Genomic DNA, 21,187 nt, shown 5'->3' on the forward strand with positions numbered 1-21,187 from the left:
AGGACAGACCAGAGCAGTTGTTTAACTTGACCCTGAAGAGGGAGGCGGTCTGAATTTACTGTTGCAGTCAACACCAATCACCATCCCTCTCCTCCCATCTCATTCCCAACGCTTACAAACAGTGACAGTTACTCTGTTTGGTTTTTACTGATACGGAGGCAGGAGATTAGTTTGCATCTTGTCGGAGATTATCCTGCTTGGGATACACTAAAACGTTTATGAAGATTAATTTGAGCTTCTGAATTTGGGTGAGTTGTGAAAGTTGTTTTATGTGCACATATATATATATATTTTTTGAAATCATAATTGCATGTACTACATTTCATCTCAAAGGAAGTTATTCTTTACTGTCGCATAATATCAACTGGCCCACGGCTCACAGGTGTCTTTGGTGTTTCATGCTTCCTTTTATCCACCACAGAGGGCAGCACTGAGGCCAACACTCACCTGTTAAACAGCCTGATGAGATGAGAGATGGGATCCTCAGTTACTGTTACAGTGACTCTGTGCCCCCTCAGGTGAGTCCCACTAAACGTTTATTATTAGCAATAAGAGAAATGTGACATGCATTTTATTATTCTGATGTCTGTAGCAGCACCCATATCTGATGATTGTATGAATTGTAAACATTTATGAGGCATGTCTCATAAAATTCACATCCCCTACTTTGTAAATCTACTTACCTGGAGACAAACACACGTCTTGCCTGTTTACTCACATATTCAACACATCTGCATACTTGCATTCCAATATGTAGACTTTGTATTAAAACTGACCTCCACTACACACACACATACAGTTGCACTCACACAGACTGTGGTATCACCTGCAGAGTGATGAGAGTTTCGGTACATTCTAGCTGGGGCTAAATGAGACTACAGTTAATTTATTGCCACTATTACATTCACAGGTGGATCCTTGCCCTGGTCATCTTGGTGCAGCAGCTCAATGCAGTAAGACTTTCCTTTTTAAGCCTTCATTACAAATACATTTGAATTACAACAGAATATCACTACTATGACAACATTTAAATCTAAAAACCTTGTAATGAATCATTTTAATAAAGTTAAATTGCATAAATATACCATGAATAAAATCATATATACAAAAATACTGTACTATATGATCGTATTGCTGAGAATAACCATGATGAATTACAGATTTTAAGAGTATGTTTAAATTATTTAGTGGACTTGTGCCTCAATAGATTAAATGAGCTTTTAAAGTACACTGGGTGAAACACATGCACCTGCTAAGCAGTAAAATAGTCCTGACATAAACACTAATTCTTAATTTATTTGTTGAGACTACTTTGTGACAATGTTGTACTGGACTGCATTGCGCAGATGTTTCCAACATTTTGTCACCTCATTTAAATATGGAGAACAATATCACAACCACGTTACAATATACCCTGAGTTTCCAGTTTATTACATTGTGTACACTACAAGCTAATGCAACCTAATACATCAGTGCACTGAAGGTTATCATGTTTGAGTTTTTGTTGTTTAAAGGTGTTAATTCAACTCTATGCCTCCTCCCCTCTCATTTATGTAAATGGGGAGGACAAAACATTGGAATACAATGCAGTTCAATAAAACACCATCACTAACTACAGGCTCAAGACTTACTACAGACTTGAATCAACACCTCTATGGCAAATGCTGAGCAACAGGGGTTTCAACTTTTATTACAACTTAATTTTTGTAAACCCTGCTGCGACAGTAGCCAGGAATGTAGTTCAGGCCTGTCACAAACAACAATCCATCAACGCAATACCAAGATAGTCCTGAACCTGATGCTCTTACTGCACTTTATGTCGGTGGGTGTACGTGGCTTGCTGTATGTCAGTGTGCTCCTGTTTGTGTACACATCTTCAACTGAAAAATGTCCTACTCAGTATATATCAGGATTTAAATTATTTTAAACCAACCAACAAACAAATTTAACAAAATGATCAGAAATGTTTGTATTTTTGAAAAAATTAATATTGGCTGATACTTGATACTGGTATTGTCATTGAAATTCCAGTATAGATCAGGTTATACTGTAGTGTATCTAGTTGCAAAACAGTGTTAGCTGGATACTATAAATTCTATCTGGATGACATTGGCTAGCTTTGTTTTTATGACGAAAGTGCTACCACAATGTTGCATGCATACAACAAATCCACTCCTACCTCTGCGCTACTGGAGAAGGTAGGACATCAAAAATCAATTTGTCCTTTAAATTATTAGCACATATTAATAGCTATTAACGATACACATTTAGCAAAGGGCCCTACATAGTATCATGCTAGTTTAAAGAAGTAGGTCAGAAGTGTTCTCTTGTTCCTATTGGACCGTTTGCTAAAAACCCTCCCCCAACATACAAGTGTCCAATCACATCTTAGCAACCGTATCTAGGCGCAGCAGGTCGAACGTGTTCAAGAGACTCCAGTAAGATCATACCTGTACCCTCAGTTTGTCAGGGTTTTTTCGCCTTAAGTTACCCATACCAGACACACAACAGAAAAAGTGAAGGAATAAATGAATTACATTCTGTGTTTGCCTGCTCTTACGTAAAAGCGCTAACGTTAGCATAATGGTGAAATGCTAACATACGGTGATAGCGTTGCGAATGGTAAATAGCGCTGCAGGAATGAGTCCTAAAACCCGGCAATTAGTAAGCATTTTTACACTTCCGGTTCCCTCGTCTCGAAGTCAATGGGTTTTTTTGAATGGGTTTTTGGTTAAATGCCTGAAATAAGGTCTATGGTTATGGCCAGCAGATACACCCCTCGTGAATTTTGAAGCTTTTACGTTAATTAAAAAAGGCGGTTGCTAACAAGTTGTTAAATGAGACTACAGCGGTTGTCACGGACATTATTAACGTCTTCATGCCGAACACTGAAAGTCATCTACTCACTAGTCCGCCTTTACAGTCTCGTTGTGTTATACTCTATCTCACTGTTTATATATCTACATATATCGAAGTAATACCACCGAAGTGTAGTTCGTTTATAGCCTAACATTAGCGTTTTATTTCTGGCGATTCCATTTACCCTTCAAAAATCATAAAAGTGGTGTTCATTTGTGAAGATTATCATGCTGAACAAAACGTGTAAGTACCACGTTTGCCACAGAGTTTATTTTCTGCAAATATCCAAAATCCCATTGGCGTTTTGTTGAGGGAACCAGGGCGATTCTAACTTCCGGGTTGGCCTACAAAAATACGTCATCCCTGCAACACTATTGTAGTTATATGGTTATTTTATCTTTGACGAACATTAACGCGATGCCACCACACATCGGAATGTACTGCACGTTGTAAAAATAGTTTCACTTTTGTAAATATTTAATAATTTGCTTGGTTTTCAATGTTCACATTCTCAGAAAAGACCTGTTTTCTGTTAAGAATGTGTTTTGATGATTAACAACATTTGATATTTAGAGTATTAGTTAACGCTAACTGCACCATCAGCCGACGTAAATGCTATGCTAGTTGTGACGTTAAGACTAAGAGCAGGCTGAACTTTTAGGAAAGGTAATCAAACCTGATATGGCAGTGATGTCGAGCATGGCCGTGAACTCGAGGGGTAGCCAAAGTCCTCGGGTTAGTTAACTGTTGTAAGTTATGTTTTCTGCTGCAAGAGATACCCATGAATGTTTGGACCAAAAGAGAAAGTGGGGCAACAGATGTGCGATAGAACTACATTTCACCAGTATAAACTCATCCAAATATTTAGTAAACTTTGAGAAAACATTACTAAATGTTTGTGTCAAAGGCATCTCTGTGCTGTAAAACTCCCTGTACACACACACACACACACACACACACACACACACACACACACATCGGTGGGATACTTGACATCTGGAGGTGAGAAAGATGTTAGTGCATTATGAGAATGATGAAGCGCTCTGAGCTTTCTTCCTCATCAAGGTCAGAGCACTCATTATTTACCCAAGTCTGTGTGAGAAGACTGATTTGTTTAAATCTTTCTAGGACATTCCACCATCCACAGGGAAATGTGTTAATTCTCAAGGCTAATTCTCCAAGCTGTAAAATACTCAGGAATGGCAGATATGCCCACACCACAAGCTTATCTGATGTGCCTGCTGATGTCCTCTGTCCCCTTACTGTCGTCTGCTCTGCTTGGACATCACACATATACACACACACAGCCTCAGCCAGTCTCCATCTCTCTCTCTCTCAAATGCAATATTGATCAGTTTTACTACATTTAAGGTCTATGGTTTGTCTCTATTTGTTGTTTCAGGGGGGGATTGAGGGCCCATGTCAAGGAAGAGACTGCTCTGTATGTCAGTGTCTTCCTGCCAAAGGTGCACAGGTATGAACTCTTTCTTCTCATGTTGTGATATATTGGCAAGTTATCCTTAGTTACCCAAGTTACTCAATTATGAATGAAAAAAATTGTATTATTAGAAATTATTAGATGATTTGACAGATATTGTTCCTAATAGCTATTTGTAATAAAACACATTTGTACAGCACAACGTTATTGTTATGTTATTCAACTATCCAGGTGCAGTGACTAGAGGTAAAATACTGAATGGTCCTAAAGGGAAAAAGTGTTCTTAATCCCAAAAGTGTCACTCTCAGTAACAGTTTTATATACATCACTTTCCTCTTTGTAGGGCGCTCCAGGGAAGCCAGGCCAGCAAGGCCCCCGGGGACCAATGGGGCCATGGGGACGAGAAGGGCCACCTGGGGAGAAAGGCAGGAGGGGAGCAGAGGGATCACATGGCCCAGAGGGGCCCAAAGGAAGCCGTGTTAGTGTGCATGTTCATGTGCATGTTGTGTCTAAACAGACACAGTTAATCATCAAGTCTACATTATTAAACTTATTCAAAATAATGTGTTGCCAGTGATTGAGAAAAAATAAGGGGTGAAAGTGGGAGTAAATAATGTAATCTAACTCTGTACTGAATGAATGGTGCCCATATTTTTTACATTTCAGGGCAAGATCGGTGTTCCTGGTTTTCCCGGTAATAATGGCTCATCAGTGAGTAAACCACTATTGTACTGACAATAATAATCCCTTAGAGGTGAGTAACCCTCTGAGGGGATTGCACCAACTTTCTTCCAAAAGGAATTTAGAATACATCCTTGATAATAATGTCAGATATAAATACATCATGTGGTATTACCAACTGTGTAACTGCTCAGTTCATTAAAGATACAATATTGGAGACTACACCAGAAAAGGTGCAGTGATTTGAAGCATATGTCTGGTATGCCCTCTAGTGGACACATCATGGCATACTTTAGATGAAGGCCTGGTTTCCTTCTATGCCTAATGCAGTTGCATCCTCACTACTCAAGTGTTTGTGTTCAATAAAAATTCAAGTTGTTCATCTAAATCACTATATAATTATGACATATTAAATATAGGCTATGAAGAAGCTATGACTGCTCAATATTGATTCTCAACTAGAGTCCGAGAGGTCGTAATTGTGCCTTGTTACACTCTGCAATTATACTTCGCCACCATAATTGTACTATATTGTTCAGGGCCACCCTGGTCCAGGCGGAGAGCCTGGTTTGCCAGGAGTGGATGGTTGTAATGGGACAAGGGGGCGACCAGGAGTCCCTGGTATTCCTGGTTTGGAGGGTCTCCAAGGGCAACCGGTGAGTAGAATTCCTGTTCTGATGTTACTATTAGCCATTATTCAGTCAGGTGTGAGACCTTCTGATATCCTTCTCTAACTTTTCTACAAAGCGTAGGGATTCTGCAGCACACGATTTATGTCCAATGCCAGCATTCAGAAGCAATGCAGGATGTACTGTGACATTCAAGATTAACTTTCTGTGGGAGTTTTATGAAAACATATAAATATAAAATACTGTTCTTCTTGTTTTTTTAATACCTATAGCTACTATTGATAATATGTCTAATGCAAACATTTGCTCTGTCTCTTCTTGTCAGGGATCACCTGGGCCTAAAGGAATGAAAGGAGAACCTTTGAATGGGCCTGCCCTTCCAGGACTTCCTGTAAGTTCCCCTTATCTGGAGGAGCTCAGATAATGATGGACTTTGCTTCACCAGTGTCAAAACCCTTTGGTCTTTGAGCAGTTTCATAATTATATGCAATTTACATAGTCTGTAAATATTCTCATCATTCTCACCTTTGTTTAATTTTATCTTACAGGGGGAGCGTGGTAGAGATGGAGAACGTGGGCTACCTGTAAGTTTTCTTTTCTTATTTTGACAGTAAAGCAGTATCCCTCAATAATATTATGCTAATAAATGAAGCAGTGATTACGTGCTTTAAAACTTACACTCTCTACTTGTAGTTAAATTGACTCAACTTCATGTTAAGTGTCTTTAACATTGTGTGATTTTTTTTTAATTCAGGGAAGACAAGGAGACATTGGGCCTAAAGGCCACACTGGCCCTCCTGGCCTTCCTGGACTTGAGGTGAAAAAGTTGTACTTTTTTTATATAGGTCATAATTAAGAGGTGTATTACTGTACATGCACAGTATCCTGCATTATTAGACCATTAATATTCATGATCTACAATACAAGAATAAATGTATTGCTTTATCTGTGAGAATGTATGTGTGTGATTCCATTTAGGGCTCTGAAGGACCTAAAGGTGTGAGAGGACTACCAGTGAGTCACTTGCTTCACAATCTTTGCCATTGCATGCTGCAAAAAGAAAACCCTTGCATGCATACACACACTCTTCCACACAAACACAAAACCTGACTAAACTTTTGGTTGTTGTGTAGGGCGACCCTGGAGGATCACTGGCTGGCGATAAAGGTGACGATGTAAGAAACCATTTTGCCATTTGACAGCTCTGTGCTGAGGTTTTGCACTGTGTGTGTGTCTGTGTAAAAGTGCATTTGTGTGTGATGTGTGTGTGCTTCTGGGTTTGTGCATATGTATGGATGCATCCAACTTACAACCCAGCAAATGTCTTTACCCCTTTAATTTCATATTCCAGGGTGAACAGGGCCCACCTGGCCCACAAGGACCAGAAGAAGTCATAGAATTTCCTCCACACTTTCTTCCATCTAAAGGTTACAAGGTGAAGGCAAAGCTCTCACTTGTATTGATACAACAAACACAGACCTGTATAAAGACAGATCCAACTTTATTCAAGTCTTAAAGGTTTTTATGGCATCCCATTAATTTTAATCAGTCCAAACAGCATCATCATGTCGCAGTGCCTTCTAATTTAAAGTTGCAAATCAAACTCTACCTTCTCCATGCTTCACTATTTTCTGTTATGCTTCTCAGGGAGACAGTGGTCTTCCTGGACCATGTGGACCAAAGGGCATAAAAGTGAGTTTTATACTGTCTGTTAGCATACAGGCCCGTTTGAGTGAAAGAGAAAGGTATTTGATTTGCATTCTTCTTCCTTATCAGGGTAGAAGAGGAGACTACTACAATCAAGAAGTTAAAGGAGAGCAAGGAATCCTTGGTTTTCCTGGAGTCCGGGTAGGTGACTTAACTCAGACTGCGCCATGGTTTTAGACTTGCACATGCATACACACATACAATAATCACCCCATTGTTCCCATCTTTAGGGTCTTCCAGGATTTCCTGGTAGAGATGGACCACCAGGACTTGAGGTACACCTGTATTATGATTAAGCATTCTCTTGTGTTGCTATACCTAGACTATTTCTTTAGGTTAAATACAATGATATATTTTCAGGGATTACTTGGAGAGAAAGGACTTCCAGGTCTCATTGGAAGAGTTGGACCTAAGGTGAGCTTTGCATAAACATCAAATGAATCTGCGTCACAATTTGAACACAGAAAAGACAGGACAGATGCTTACTGGCATCTTTGCGATACCTTTGTCCCCCTTGCAATTAGAGGTGTACTTCAGACGTAGGAAAAAAAGTGAAGAAAAACAATCTTTCCTTGTCTGCTGCCCTCTGGTGGTTGGTCAGTGGGACTATCACATTTATTAGACAAGACCAGTGATCCTTGATCATTCTTCTCATCTTTGAAATATTATGTATCAGTGGCATTTTCTATCCATGACCATGGTTTCTGTCTCTGTTTTTGCTTCAAACAGGGTTACCCAGGAGATCCAGGTCTCCCTGGTCCCCTAGGCTTTCATAATGGAAGTGATGCCAGAGGTGAGACCACTGCAGTACCTACACTCTCCTCACAGGTTGAGCGCTATCCTACATATGATAATCCTAAATCCTAAATATGATAATGAAATAAATTAAATAACTTTAAGAATTAAAGTCAAATAGTGTACAACCTTGGACTTACTGTTTTGGCCAATACAATCTCTATAGTGACATCACTATCACTGTAGACTTGCACTCAAGTAGGGTGATTAAAGTATACTCCTCTCAGAATGTTTTGAGTCTCAAACACTCTGAAAGGTGGCTGTGAAATGCTTTTAGTTTCAAGCTATGGTCATCTTGAATAATGTCAGTTGCCACAGGTTTTTAAAAAGCATCAAAATGTATGAAAGGTATGAATTATAGAAACTTCTCAAACCGCTTTTGCAGCATAATCCACTTCCCTACTGTTTATCTGTGTGTTATATTTTCACCAAAATTACTTGATATTAAATTGTCTGACACACTGATTTTCTTGTGAATTGATGGCTAAAATTTTTAAACCCTCCTGTCAAGTTAGTAAACAAGCATAATTACTGTATGAGAATTATCAAGCATCTCTGACTTTTCCACGGTACTATGTCTGTATGGTTCAGGTGGTAAAGGTGATCATGGGTATCCTGGATTGCCTGGCCTCCCAGGTGACCCTGGATTCATGGGCATGCATGGACCTCCTGGCCCGCCAGGATTAACAATACCAGGTGAGAGTTCAGCTTTTGTCTCTGGTCTCTAACTTTCAGGTTACTTCTGACTTAATGTACTATATATCACTGAGTGTATCACTCACTCTGGTCAGGATTTGATCCATTCCTCTGCTCTGTCTCTCATATTGGCCATCATAGTTCACATCAGCAGTTATTGCCACAAAGTTGCAGACACAAATGAGAACCCAAGCAGACTTCATTTGGAATTAAAGGTTCCATATTATATTATGCTCATTTCAGCTCTATATTTTGTGTCCTGGTAACCCACTAGAGTAGCTTTGCATGATTCACAGTTAAAAAAGTCCTTATTTTTCTTATACTGGCCCTTTATGAAGCCCCTCAGTTCACCCTCTGTCCAAAACAAGCCGTTTTAGACAAACTGGTCCTCCAAAAACGTGAAGAGTAGTCCTGAGCAGAGCGGTCGAATAACTTAGACAGACTGAGCTGGTGGATGAGCGTGTCCCTGTACTTTGTGGGTGTCCTGTGTCTGGATCAGATGACCTGCTGGGGGGGTGGCTGAATGCAGTGACTGTATAGTTGTGACATCACAACCTAACGGAAGTCCTGACGGCTCGTTTAAAGGCACAGTTTCTGAATGTGGGCTGTGTGCATTTCTCCGTGGACTGAGCTGTTTGATACGTATTTATAGAACACCCAGACCTGCTTTATAATCAAAAAAGACATGGAAATCTCACTTACTACAATATGGGACCTTTAAGGCACAGAAAACACTGTTCGCTCCAGGGATTGAACAAAACAAAAAACATATTGATGAAGTGAGGGGGATGAATTTAAAAGTGACACAGCCTGGGGACAGAAGCTTCTCTGGAGCTTGGTGGTACAGCACTGGATACTTTTATATCTCCCAGATGCCAGCAGGGTGAACACGCTGTGGCTGGGGTGGCTATTGTGTTTTAGTATCCTTCATGCTCTACACCTCTCCGATATCTGATGCACGGTAGATGGCGGTTTTTATCACCCGCTGCAAAGCCCTCCTGTCCCAGGCCATACACAAACCATGCCAATTTGTAATGTTCACCGAGAACTTGGCATGGGAATTTTGTTCTCTTAAGTTTCCTTAAGAAGTACAGCCATTCCTGAGCTTTCTTAACCAGGGTGGAGTTGTGAGATGACCCTGACAGGTTCTTTGTGATGCATTTTCTCTCACACCTTCCTAGAGGAGCCAGGTTTTCCTGGTCTACGAGGGCCCCCTGGTCCCAAGGGCTACAAGGGAGAGCCAGGAAGGTATTATGACCTTGAAAGCAATCTGTTTCCGGGACCAAAGGGAACTGAAGGACCCCCCGGACCTAAAGGTGTCATAGGCCGCCCAGGTCCTCCAGGTATATTAATTTGTCTTATCAAATACAAAATAGTTTCCTATATGTGTTAGTTACTCACAAATGTAGTTTCATTATTTGAATAATGGCAAGCTTGTCTTTTTGCGCATTTCAAACCCTCTGGTTTGTTTCTGTGTGTTTCTGTGTTTGTCTGTGTGTGTGTGTGTGTGTGTGTGTATCTGTGTGTGTACATGGCATCCTTGATGTGATCGGATCAGGATGTGGAGGTGAGTTCTCAAATACTTAAGTATTACTTAATAAGTCCACAAATTTTAATATTCAATTTTGCATTTAAACTACTTGCAGAAGTTTTTAACTTATGTTACCCAATATTTGTGGCTGATTGATCCACAGATTACTACTGTGAGCCTGGTTACCCAGGGGTCCCTGGTGATCAAGGACACAAAGGATTTCCTGGAAACAAAGGGCGCACAGGAATTAAAGGTGATGTGTGACTGTTTATATGTATTAGTTGATCCCACTAACAGAGATTGTGTTCTTCTCTGGTCTACTGACCTCTGGTCAAATCTAAAAACACCCTGTGGGAATTTACTGGAACAGATTTGTGATTTCCTATAGTATACATTTATTCGCCTGTGTGGGTGGCTGAGTACGTATAGTTGTACAGTATGCAAACGTGATGCATCATAGTCATAAATTTTTGCCATCTGTGTCTCCTACAGGTTGTCCAGGGGAATGTGATTGTAGGTCTGGTGGGGGAAACATAGGCCCCCCTGGTCCACCTGGTTATACAGGAACTACAGGATTACCTGGAACTCAAGGACTTAAGGGAGACCCAGGACTGAAAGGAGATGAGGGCCCAAGAGGACCACAAGTAAAGACTGCAGGATTCAAACTATATAAATGCAATTTTCTGTTGTTCATGTTTGGAGGTCTGTTCTTTGTCATTAACACAGAAACATAGTTTTCTATTTGACTTTGTGATTTCTTGGAGGGCTTTCAAGGAATTCCTGGTTTAAACGGACAGAAGGGTCAAAAAGGTGACTCTTTTGTGACAGGTGTTAGAGGTGAGCACCTATTTATGCCAAACCTGTACTGTACACAGTATTATTATATAAGCAAGTCTTGTCTTGTAGGTATTTTAAATGCTTGGAGAGTTCTAAGTCAAGATTTTATTCAATTGTCTATGTTTACCAAACACTACAGTGAGGCAAACATAGTGTACTGTATTCTGTGCAGTCTGTTTACTGTAGCTTGAAATAAAAAGTTGGATTTGTCTGTTGGTAGCTTTGTACTTTTTGTCAAATAAGAAAACAAAGATCTCTGTTTTATACATACCAATTTATAGATAATGTCTACCGTTTCTTTTTGATGTTGATAGGTGCCAAGGGTAACCAAGGAGTCCCTGGACATTCTGGTCCTCCTGGAGCAACAGGAAGGCCAGCAAGTGATGGCCCACCTGGCCCTGCAGGAGACCCTGGACCACCGGTGAGTGTGTACATTTTAAGCAATGTAATGTAAATGTAATTTATGGAACGGATGGTATGATTAATCGTAGCTGGTTAATTATACTGTATATGTAAACATGTTCCACTTTGTTACACTCTGTTTGGTTCTGCGGTTATGGAATCAGTTAACATTTTTGCAGGGTGCTGGATATGCAGGATTACCTGGTCTAAAAGGCGACCCTGGTGTTGCTGGACCCAAAGGGTTTCCAGGGCTTGTAGGCCCCCCTGGTCCTGATTTTCCAGGCCCCAAGGGGCTACCTGGCCTGAAAGGGAATCAGGGACATCCTGGCCCCCCAGGAATTCCTGGACGTCCAGGCCCTCCAGGTCAGAGACTGGGTTGAATTCAGAGATTATCAGTTGGTTTTAAGCCAGGTGTCACAGGCTCAAAAAGCATGTTGTATTTGTGTCACCAGGTGAAATTGAGAATTGCTGTTATGAAGTCGAGATTGGATCACCTGGTCCTAAGGGTGAGCCAGGTTTACCAGGTAAGGTGTTACACATGACATCTTGAAAATCATCACTGCATCCAGGCACTGTAAAAATTACATCTACTATTCAAAGATGATTGTTACATTGTTTGTTGGCCAGTCCAAGTGCCATGTCTATTGACGAAAAGTTGCATTTCTTGGCTGTCTTCCAACCTACAGTTACCATTCAAGTGATGTTTTTGTAAAATATTATCTCAAAAGTTGATTGCAGAATTGGTTGGACATAGTAAGCCAAGTGACAAGAGTGAAACATGTTTTCTTTGGCCCCTGTAGGGATTCCAGGTGAGCCAGGAAGTGACGGTCTCCTGGGAGCTCCAGGATACCCTGGCCTGAAGGGCATTAAAGGAGATGATGGTGAAACTGGAGGGATTGGCCCGCCAGGTAATTACTAAACTAAAATGTTGTCAAATTAGAATTATACAAAAATTTTAAAGATCTTTCTCTTTCTCCAGGGTTGTTTGTATGCTTATAGGTCTGTCTTATTTGTAAAAGGACCTCTAGGTTTGAATGGGGATCCAGGTGTCCCTGGTCCCAATGGAATTAGCCTGGACGGCCCTCTCGGCCCTCCTGGGTTACCAGGACACCCAGGCAGGAAGGGTATCCCAGGAGATGTCTTCTCTGCCAGGCCAGGTGCTACTGGCCCACCTGGCCACCCTGGGGCTGTGGGGACACATGGACTCCATGGCATTTCTGGAAACCCAGGGTCTCCAGGTAAGTTTAATTTATATTTAGGCGAACACAAACAAACCACTCAACAACAGCTTTAATTAGTGTAGTTTAGTTGGCCTGTGTCACAGAAAGGAATCCGAGATTTCCTCAATTTATAGTGAACTTCCCAGTCTTTACTGTACATCGGAATTGGTTGACCATTGGTGCCTCGGAATTACAGGCGTACAAGGCCCACCTGGACGACCAGGTTATAAAGGAGAGCCAGGAATCAGTGGTGACCCTGGAGCCACTGGTCCTCCAGGTCCACCCTGCACTGTGTATGATCTGAATGGACCACCAGGACTTCCAGGAAACCCTGGACTGAGGGGAGTACCAGGTGAGCACACGTCCCTTAATTCATTTATAATTAATTCCAGAGTATATTCAAGAATATTTTGTTGTAAAGCTGCCATTCAACCCCCATTAACATATTTCTCTCATTGAATTTTATAATGTTGCATAGGTTACCTTGGTCAGAAGGGTTATAAGGGAGATATAGGTCCACCTGGTCATGGACAGAGGGGTCCACAAGGTTTCCCTGGCCCTCCCGGTGTGTCAGGCCCAGCTGGACCAAGAGGCCCCACTGGCCCCTCAGGAGATCCTGGGATAGATGGCTGGCCTGGACAGAAGGGTGAACCACTTGTCTGTCATTGGAAACTTTTGTGAAAAGCATTATTTTTTTTACCTGATCATTTAAAATCATGTAAAATCTTTTTAGTATAGAATCTGACAGCTGCTTGTTTACACCATCCAGTCAGTTCGTCCTAAAACTGCATCTCCTATTTCATTCACACACAGGAGCTGGTTGCTAGTCAACATACTTTTATTAACTCAATCAGCTGTACTTGTTCCTCTGTACACACTGCCTCCAGGCCCTGACAGTGATCGCAACATCTGATCACCAACATCACACTCCAAACTAGAGGGGTTATGTCACTGACCATTTATAGGGTTCAGGCATTACATTTGATCAACAATGCGTTATATGTAAACCAGTCTGTCCAGATTGAAATGAGACTCTCCTTTCAATTCATCTAGGTGAAAGGGGGTACCCTGGCAGGGCTGGGGCCAGAGGTTTACCAGGTCGCCCTGGACCTCTGGGACCCAGAGGTAAACAGGGAGAGAGAGGCTTTAATGGTCGTCCAGGTGACACAGGAGACCCAGGACTGCCTGGTAATAAAGGTAAGTCTTTCTATACAGTGCATACCATGTGTGTTTTTTAATAATTGAGTGGGGCCAACAAGTATCAAAATGTGAAAATATCACAGATGTTTCAGGCCCTGTGACTGTAATCAACATTCAGATATAAATGTGTGGCTAGCATAGCAAAATATATACAGCACATTTTGTGTGGGTATATTACAATGGAAGGATTAGGTGTACACACAAAACATTCTATTCAGTAAATACTAATGCCATAAATCGTAGTTTGATGCCAACATTCAGAACCTTTAACCTAGAAATATAGCATAAATGAGATAATTGCAGCGCACTTGGCCAAGACAAGGTTGTCCACAATAGTTCTAAATCAGACTGGCAAGCATTTCATCTCAACTCTATGGTCCATCCAGGTTTACGTGGTCCACCAGGATTACCAGGACCATTAAGGGTCGTGAATGTAACAAAGGGCCCAATAGGACTTCCAGGAAGGAAGGGGCAACTAGGACAAGAAGGACCTGCAGGTAATGGAGCTGTCACTTAACATCTTTTTTAAACAAGACATTTTTTTGAATTCCAAGTCACTTCACTACATACCATAGATTGTGATAAACAATGTAGGACTACACAATTTTTTATTTTATTTTGTTTTGTCACTTATAGGCTCAAAGGGCCCAAGGGGAGTGCCGGGTGATTCCGGGGGTGATGGATGGCCTGGTCCGCCAGGATTTAAAGGCAGCACTGGTGCTCCAGGCAGGGCAGGAATAGCAGGACCTCCTGGGTACCCTGGAATCAAAGGTTTCCCTGGTCCAAGGGGAGATCTTGGACATAGTGGAGATCCGGTACACAATGAACCTAATTTATTGTCTTCATAATTTTAGAGACAGCTGTCTGTGTCTGTGCTCAATTTTTTAATATATGTCCAATAGATACCCAAATACACTGAAAAATGGCTGCCACTTCAGTCACATAGTGTCTTAGCAGCATATCATTTCCCTGTAATGCACAGACACTTGTCATCTTTTGTGAGGATTACCGCATGGCACAGCTAGTCCTAGATTACTTATGTTATCACATACCCTTGAATACATATATTAGTGACTTAACTGTACATCATTTATTATATGTCAGTCTCAGAAGTGATGTTAAATCATTAAAATGTGTTGATGTCTGTCAAAGGGAGATCCCGGGCCTAGGGGATATCCGGGTATTCCAGGTTTACAAGGATTTCCAGGGGCCAAGGGTGAGTCAAAAGAACAAATTTCATGTCATGGAGAAACATTTAAATTTATTCAACAGGATATGAATCCTAAGCAGATTGGATAATTTAATTAATTTTTTTCTGGTTTATAACCAGAGATTTTTTACAATTGTTAGAATAAATGCAAATACAGTGAAGTATATACAACAATAAAGCCCAATCTCTCAGGATTTTATACCTGTGTCATTAAGTTGGACTGAACGTGATGAAACCTGTCCAAATCTGTTCCAGGTGAACCAGGACAAACTTATGGACAGCCTGGTCCACCTGGACCCAAAGGATTGTCAGGGGAGGATGGACCTAGTGGTGAGTTAAGAAAATGCCACACTGAACAGAAGACCTACTTAGAAATTACTTCAAATGATGAGGTGGGACTAGAAAAAAAATCTCCATGATCCTTGAAGGAAGTTTGTCAGTTTCTTAGACTATATACATTAAGTGGATATATATAACTAAATGTATGTCCACAAAATAATTTCCTCAAGCACCCAGAGGGAGTCCAGGAGATCCAGGTGACCCAGGACCCCGGGGAAAGTCAGGACAGCCTGGAAGACCAGGCATTGTCGGGGAACCAGGAAGACCAAGTGGGCAAGGTGGACAAGATTTGAGACGAGAAATAATGTACTGCAGAAATAATTTTACAATTGGATAAATCAAGGAAAGCTGCTGATGTTCATCTTTGAAAGGAATGATAACTTATAGTCAGATTCAGGAGAGGAATAAGAACTTGCACCCCAGATGTCACACAGCAGTATTTCATCAGAGAGAAAAAAATGAAAAGTAAAACAAATTCTCATATGCTCCTCTAGTCATTAAAACAATATGACTCAGTTCTTAAATGTTCTTGTGTTAGTCCCTCAAGTAATTTGAATTTTGTGCTTTTTGTATACATGTTGGTTTGAGCTTTTTTATGTGTGCCTCTACAGGCTTCCCTGGGCCTCGTGGCCCATCAGGTCGTCCAGGTCTTCCAGGTTTTCCAGGTGATCGTGGAGGTCTGGGACCACCAGGCCCACCTGGCCCATATGGGCCTCCAGGTACGAACATAATGTCAGTTGTTTCTCCCATCATTGGATTGGCAGGGTACAGGCATTGTGTCAAATATGCTATTTGTATTGGCTATCATTTGGCTTGAATTATGTGTCAAAGGAGTTGTAAGAGCCATTAATGAATAATTAGGGCTTTGCTTATCTTCTGTTGTTGCAAGTAAAATTTCAGAGGACACATGGACAAAGGGAAAACATGCACCAAAAAAATCTGGGTGATTTGCTAAAGGAAACTGCTTTTGAGTGCTGAAGACACCCATCAAGATTATTCTTATGTTGTATTATGATGATTTTATGTTAGGGCCCCCTGGGCCACCAGGTCTGAATGGACTGGATGGCCTCAGAGGTCCAACAGGCATGAAAGGAACAAACGGTAAGAGGGATAAAAAAGTGTATCATCATTTTCAATATAGTTCAGTAATCTAATTTGTTTGCATGTTTTTTATGGTGTGTCTGTTGGTATAGTTTTTTTTTTTTCATATAGTATGTAGTACATATGTAATATGGACGTACATGCAAATTGCCTGAAACAGAAATGTTGAAGTTTGGTTTCAGCAGAACCCTGTGCCTTTCACTTAAATCATACAAACAAAATTGTAAAATTTAAGTGACAGTACACATCAGAGCATAATATATTTTATTTATCACTTCAAGGCATAGATATCCCTGGCCCTGCAGGACCAGATGGTTTTCCAGGAGTTAAAGGTCTAAGGGGCCAGCCAGGGCCTCCAGGAGCCACGTTTCCTGGCCCTAAAGGACAGAGGGGCCCACCTGGCAACACAGGTATCATATCTATTATTATCAATAGTGCATCTACTATAATGGTGGGGGAGCAATGAAGAGTTAAAAACAAACATTTTAAGTTTCAATTTACATTTTGAATACAGTTTCACACAGGCATAATTTAGAAAACATACAATTTAACTCATTTTGAATTATTGTCTCCACAGTCCACAGGGATAGTGTTACCATGCAATAGTCTGTTATGGTCATTTGCTGTTTTTCACTGTCCTTTTGTTGAGTGTGGTTACTGTTCTATTCCTCGGTACAGTGTATACTCTGAGATAAGGTATTAAACTTTTCTTCCCTCAGGTCTTCCAGGCTTACCAGGTGAACCTGGTTCCCCTGGCAAAGAATGCTGCAGGCCTTTGCCAGGACCCTATGGAGATGTAGGATATGAAGGACGTCCAGGACCCCCAGGTGTGTGCATATTTATGTTTATCTGTTTGTCTGTGTTTGTCTCCATCTTGTCTCAGAGGTCATGTTTAACTGTGGGTATTTGTGTAATTGTATTTTTTTTTTAGGTCCTCTTGGGGAACCGGGCCCTCCAGGCAGCAGCATTTTCTCCAACGGAGAACCAGGTCCACTTGGCCTCCCTGGGTTACCAGGTCGTAAGGGAGATAAGGGCCTCCCAGGACCTCTTGGGTCTCAGTACAACCCAGGCTTTACAGGACCAAAAGGTACATTACAGTGCGAGACTGCTCAGTATTTACAGTGTTCCCATCCATTTGAATGCACTCTAAATGTTACTGCACTTTAACAGGTGAGAGAGGTCCTGCTGGTCCCAGGGGTCCTCTAGGACCCAATGGTCAGAAAGGTGTCCCTGGGCTTTGGGGCCGCAAGGGATTAACTGGTTCAACTGGAGACGCAGGTGAGTGACACCGTAGCTAAAAGATAGGCACAGTTTTTTTGCATTTTACCTCTACTACAAGTGACATGAGGAGAGGGAGGCAGGGAGTGTGTGTGTGTGTGTGTGGGAATTTAACAACTCGAGTACATTTTGTCAAGAGTATTATTTAAGTGAGTCTAAAATAAAAAAAGTCTTAATATTCTTCATTTTTTGTTTCACTTTCATTCATTTAGAATTTATTGTATGTAATTTAGTCAACACTACTGAAATGTTGTGGTATATGATACTACAGTTCATCTGGTAATCAATATGTTATGTTTTTATCCAGGTGCCAAAGGTGCTCCTGGTGATTCCGTCAGTAGACTTTCAGGGATTGGTCCCCATGGACTCCCAGGACCACGTGGTAACCCAGGATCTGTTGGATTCCCTGGTGATATGGGACCTCCTGGGACTCCAGGACGTAAAGGCAAGCAGTGTCTAGTATTCTCTGTGTATGTATATACTTTCTGGTCTGTCTCTGAATAAATCAGTGTTTTTTTTATTATCCTCAGTTGTATTTGTCTGTGTGTATATTTGTCCTTGTTTATTTGTACCTGTGCTTTCCAGGAGAAAAGGGTAATATAGGGTCTGTGGGCCTCCCTGGTGTACCAGGTCCTCATGGTCGTAATGGTCCTGTTGGAGATCCAGGAGATGTGGGTCAGCAAGGTTTCACTGGACCTCAAGGTGAATAATTAGGTGCAGTCATGTAACGATCCCAATGCCTGCCAGAGGCGTTATAGTCTCCTTATACAATACACTGACTTTATGTAGAAAGGTCTGGATAATTTTGGCTGTTCAGTCAAGGCTACAGATAAAATGATTGACTTCTTAAAATGACTTCAATTTATAGCTAATGTCATCTCATTTCTTCCTCGCTCTTATCCTCCCTCCATGTCACCCACTTGCTACTTGTTGAACCCCTCCATCTTCCAGGTATCCCAGGTCCACCCGGTGATCCAGGTGAGCTAGGCCACAAGGGGGCGTTGAGGTCAGACTTCCTTTTGGTTATCCACAGCCAGTCAGTTCAGGTGCCACGGTGCCCTGAAGGCAGCAGTCAGCTTTGGGTGGGCTACAGTCTGGTCTTCTTGGAGGGGCAAGAGAAGGCTCACACTCAAGATCTGGGTAAGGGTCTACATAAAGTGATACTTTTGTTGGTGTCTTGAAATCAGTTTATCCATCAGTCCAGTCCGAGTCTATAGGGTTAACAAACAACCATTCTTCCTATTTCTCTTTTACTCTCTTTTCTTTCACCTCCTCTTCCTGTAGGCCAGGCTGGCTCCTGCCTCCCTGTTTTCTCCACCATGCCTTTCTCCTACTGCAACAAAGCTGCCTGTCACTACTCCAGTCACAACGACAAATCCTATTGGCTCTCCACCACCGCTCCCATACCCATGATGCCACTCTTTGGCCAGGAGATTAGCTCTCACATCAGCCGCTGTGTGGTGTGTGAGACAGTTTCGCCCGCAGTGGCTTTTCACAGCCAGGATCACACAGTCCCTGCATGCCCACCTGGCTGGAGGAGTCTGTGGACAGGGTACTCTTTCCTTCTGGTGAGTGTGATTAAAAAGCCTGATTGTGAGTTGGAGAGAAAAGTGCTATCAACTTACCAAATGCGTACCTGCTTTCTGAACTTTCTGTTCAGCACACAGGGGCAGGTGATGAGGGTGGTGGCCAGTCTCTGACTTCTTCTGGTAGCTGCCTTAAGGATTTCCGGACTCACCCCTTCATAGAGTGCCAGGGTGCCCGCGGTTCCTGTCACTACTTCGCCAACCTCTACAGTTTTTGGCTGATAACCGTTAGTCAGACAGAGCAGTTTAACACCCAGAGGCCCAGCACCATCAAGGCAGCCGACCAACAGCGACGCAAGGCTAGTCAGTGTCATGTCTGCCTCAGAGAACAATGAAGGACCTCTTGTCATTTTTAGTTGTAAGTTTAATGGTTTGTTTTAACCCATGGAAGCCATTCCATTTTCAAAATCTAATTCTGACCACCACTCAGGGTTATAGATGGGGACAAAAAAATTTGCAGCTTTGCAGTGTATACACTGTTACCTTTCTTTTTTTATATGATGTTGCTGTCGCTGTATCTTTTTTCTGTCATTAGGTGCTATTTCCACTGATTAAAATGTTTGATAAGTGATCATCTTGCTGCTGTACATTAAGATTTTGTAAGAATCACCTTTTTAGACTAGTGTTGAAATCCTAATTAAATCATCCTTTAGGAGAAATACTCTGAAGACCTTTACTTCTCCACCTGAGTTGTGCTCCTCAATTAAGATGTTTAAAAAAGTTAAGAGTTACGAGTCACTCAGAGTTCAATAGCTACAACAGTTGGAAAAACAACAGTCTACATGCAAAAATCCCAAGATAGGAGAAAATGAATCATTTCAACAGGATACAGTTTTCCATAGCGGGTTTCAAGTTCATATTTATTTATTTCTCTCAACAGAACCCAAGTGACAATCAGAATACAGTACTTTTTTCCTCAAACATGTTTTTTCCTTTTCTTTTTTATTACGCAAAACAAGAGAACACTCAGTGCAATAAGACAGAGGACTCTGACAGTGCGGTGCTCTCTCTACCTTTTCACAGTGCACGTTTATACACACAAAAAGATTGTACATCATCATTATTACATTTCCAACCTCCACCCACCAACATCATGGATAGGGCAAAGTGAATGTCTTAAAACAATCATTTTTAAAGATTCAACTTGCATACAGTGTAGCTTGGCACACACACAAACACACACAGCTCCCTCCCTCACACACACGTACAGGTACAACACAGAGGGACCTCTGTAGCATTGATTCTCACCAGCGAGGGGGTACTGCACTTGTACTCCACTCTCCATGAGGGCTCGCTCATTTGTCAAACCCATACTATTTTGGCAATGTCAACATTGCATTTTAATGTGCTAAAGAGAACCAATTTAGATGATGTAAGTAGGAGGTTGAGGTAGAGGGAGAGAGCAGGAGGAGAGGGACGTAATGTATGTAATCAGCCTGATTAAATGTAATGGAATATGATGGGTAGTGCAGCTTTTTCTTTTTTTTTTTTTTTTACAAAGCCTCAAAGATTTGTAGGCCCTTGTGCAACCCCTGTCTTCTTGACTGGGTAGAGCTGTTGCCATGTTATAGGTCCTTCAACGATTTGATCTCTAAAATGGTTGCCAGCCAATTGAATTGGGAATATTGTCAGAGACAACCAATCACAGATGACTGCATGTCACACAGCCAGCCTCCTG

At 41.5% G+C, this 21,187-nt stretch overlaps 1 protein-coding gene across 1 annotated transcript; it reads left to right on the forward strand.

Annotated features, from left to right (window-relative positions):
* The first annotated feature begins 474 nt into the window (after window positions 1–474).
* On the forward strand, window positions 475–19,844 carry LOC139296033 (collagen alpha-4(IV) chain-like). The gene is made up of 47 exons (XM_070918292.1): window positions 475–518; window positions 911–953; window positions 4,262–4,333; window positions 4,641–4,775; window positions 4,964–5,008; window positions 5,518–5,634; window positions 5,933–5,998; window positions 6,156–6,191; window positions 6,362–6,424; window positions 6,586–6,621; window positions 6,741–6,782; window positions 6,959–7,042; window positions 7,255–7,299; window positions 7,384–7,455; window positions 7,545–7,589; window positions 7,675–7,728; window positions 8,044–8,107; window positions 8,701–8,805; window positions 9,987–10,148; window positions 10,364–10,372; window positions 10,500–10,589; window positions 10,829–10,980; window positions 11,101–11,173; window positions 11,488–11,594; window positions 11,755–11,938; window positions 12,028–12,099; window positions 12,376–12,483; window positions 12,595–12,813; window positions 12,992–13,147; window positions 13,274–13,441; window positions 13,849–13,992; window positions 14,382–14,492; window positions 14,632–14,810; window positions 15,148–15,211; window positions 15,461–15,535; window positions 15,715–15,822; window positions 16,156–16,263; window positions 16,574–16,645; window positions 16,927–17,055; window positions 17,365–17,472; window positions 17,577–17,732; window positions 17,816–17,923; window positions 18,231–18,368; window positions 18,509–18,625; window positions 18,875–19,063; window positions 19,208–19,491; window positions 19,584–19,844. The coding sequence occupies exons 1-47, from the start codon at window positions 475–477 to the stop codon at window positions 19,842–19,844; spliced, it is 5,019 nt and encodes a 1,672-aa protein (XP_070774393.1).
* Window positions 19,845–21,187: the final 1,343 nt, after the last annotated feature.

The sequence above is a fragment of the Enoplosus armatus genome, chromosome 14 (genome assembly GCF_043641665.1).
Source record: "Enoplosus armatus isolate fEnoArm2 chromosome 14, fEnoArm2.hap1, whole genome shotgun sequence".
Classification (NCBI taxonomy): Eukaryota; Metazoa; Chordata; class Actinopteri; order Centrarchiformes; family Enoplosidae; genus Enoplosus; species Enoplosus armatus.

Excerpts from the sequence above, each read along its gene's own strand:
- LOC139296033 (XM_070918292.1), top strand. The coding sequence starts at position 475 with ATGGGATCCTCAGTTACTGTTACAGTGACTCTGTGCCCCCTCAG. Across the intron at positions 7,590-7,674 it reads ATGGACCACCAGGACTTGAG|GGATTACTTGGAGAGAAAGG; the intron begins GTACACCTGTAT and ends ATATATTTTCAG. Across the intron at positions 16,646-16,926 it reads AGGCATGAAAGGAACAAACG|GCATAGATATCCCTGGCCCT; the intron begins GTAAGAGGGATA and ends TATCACTTCAAG.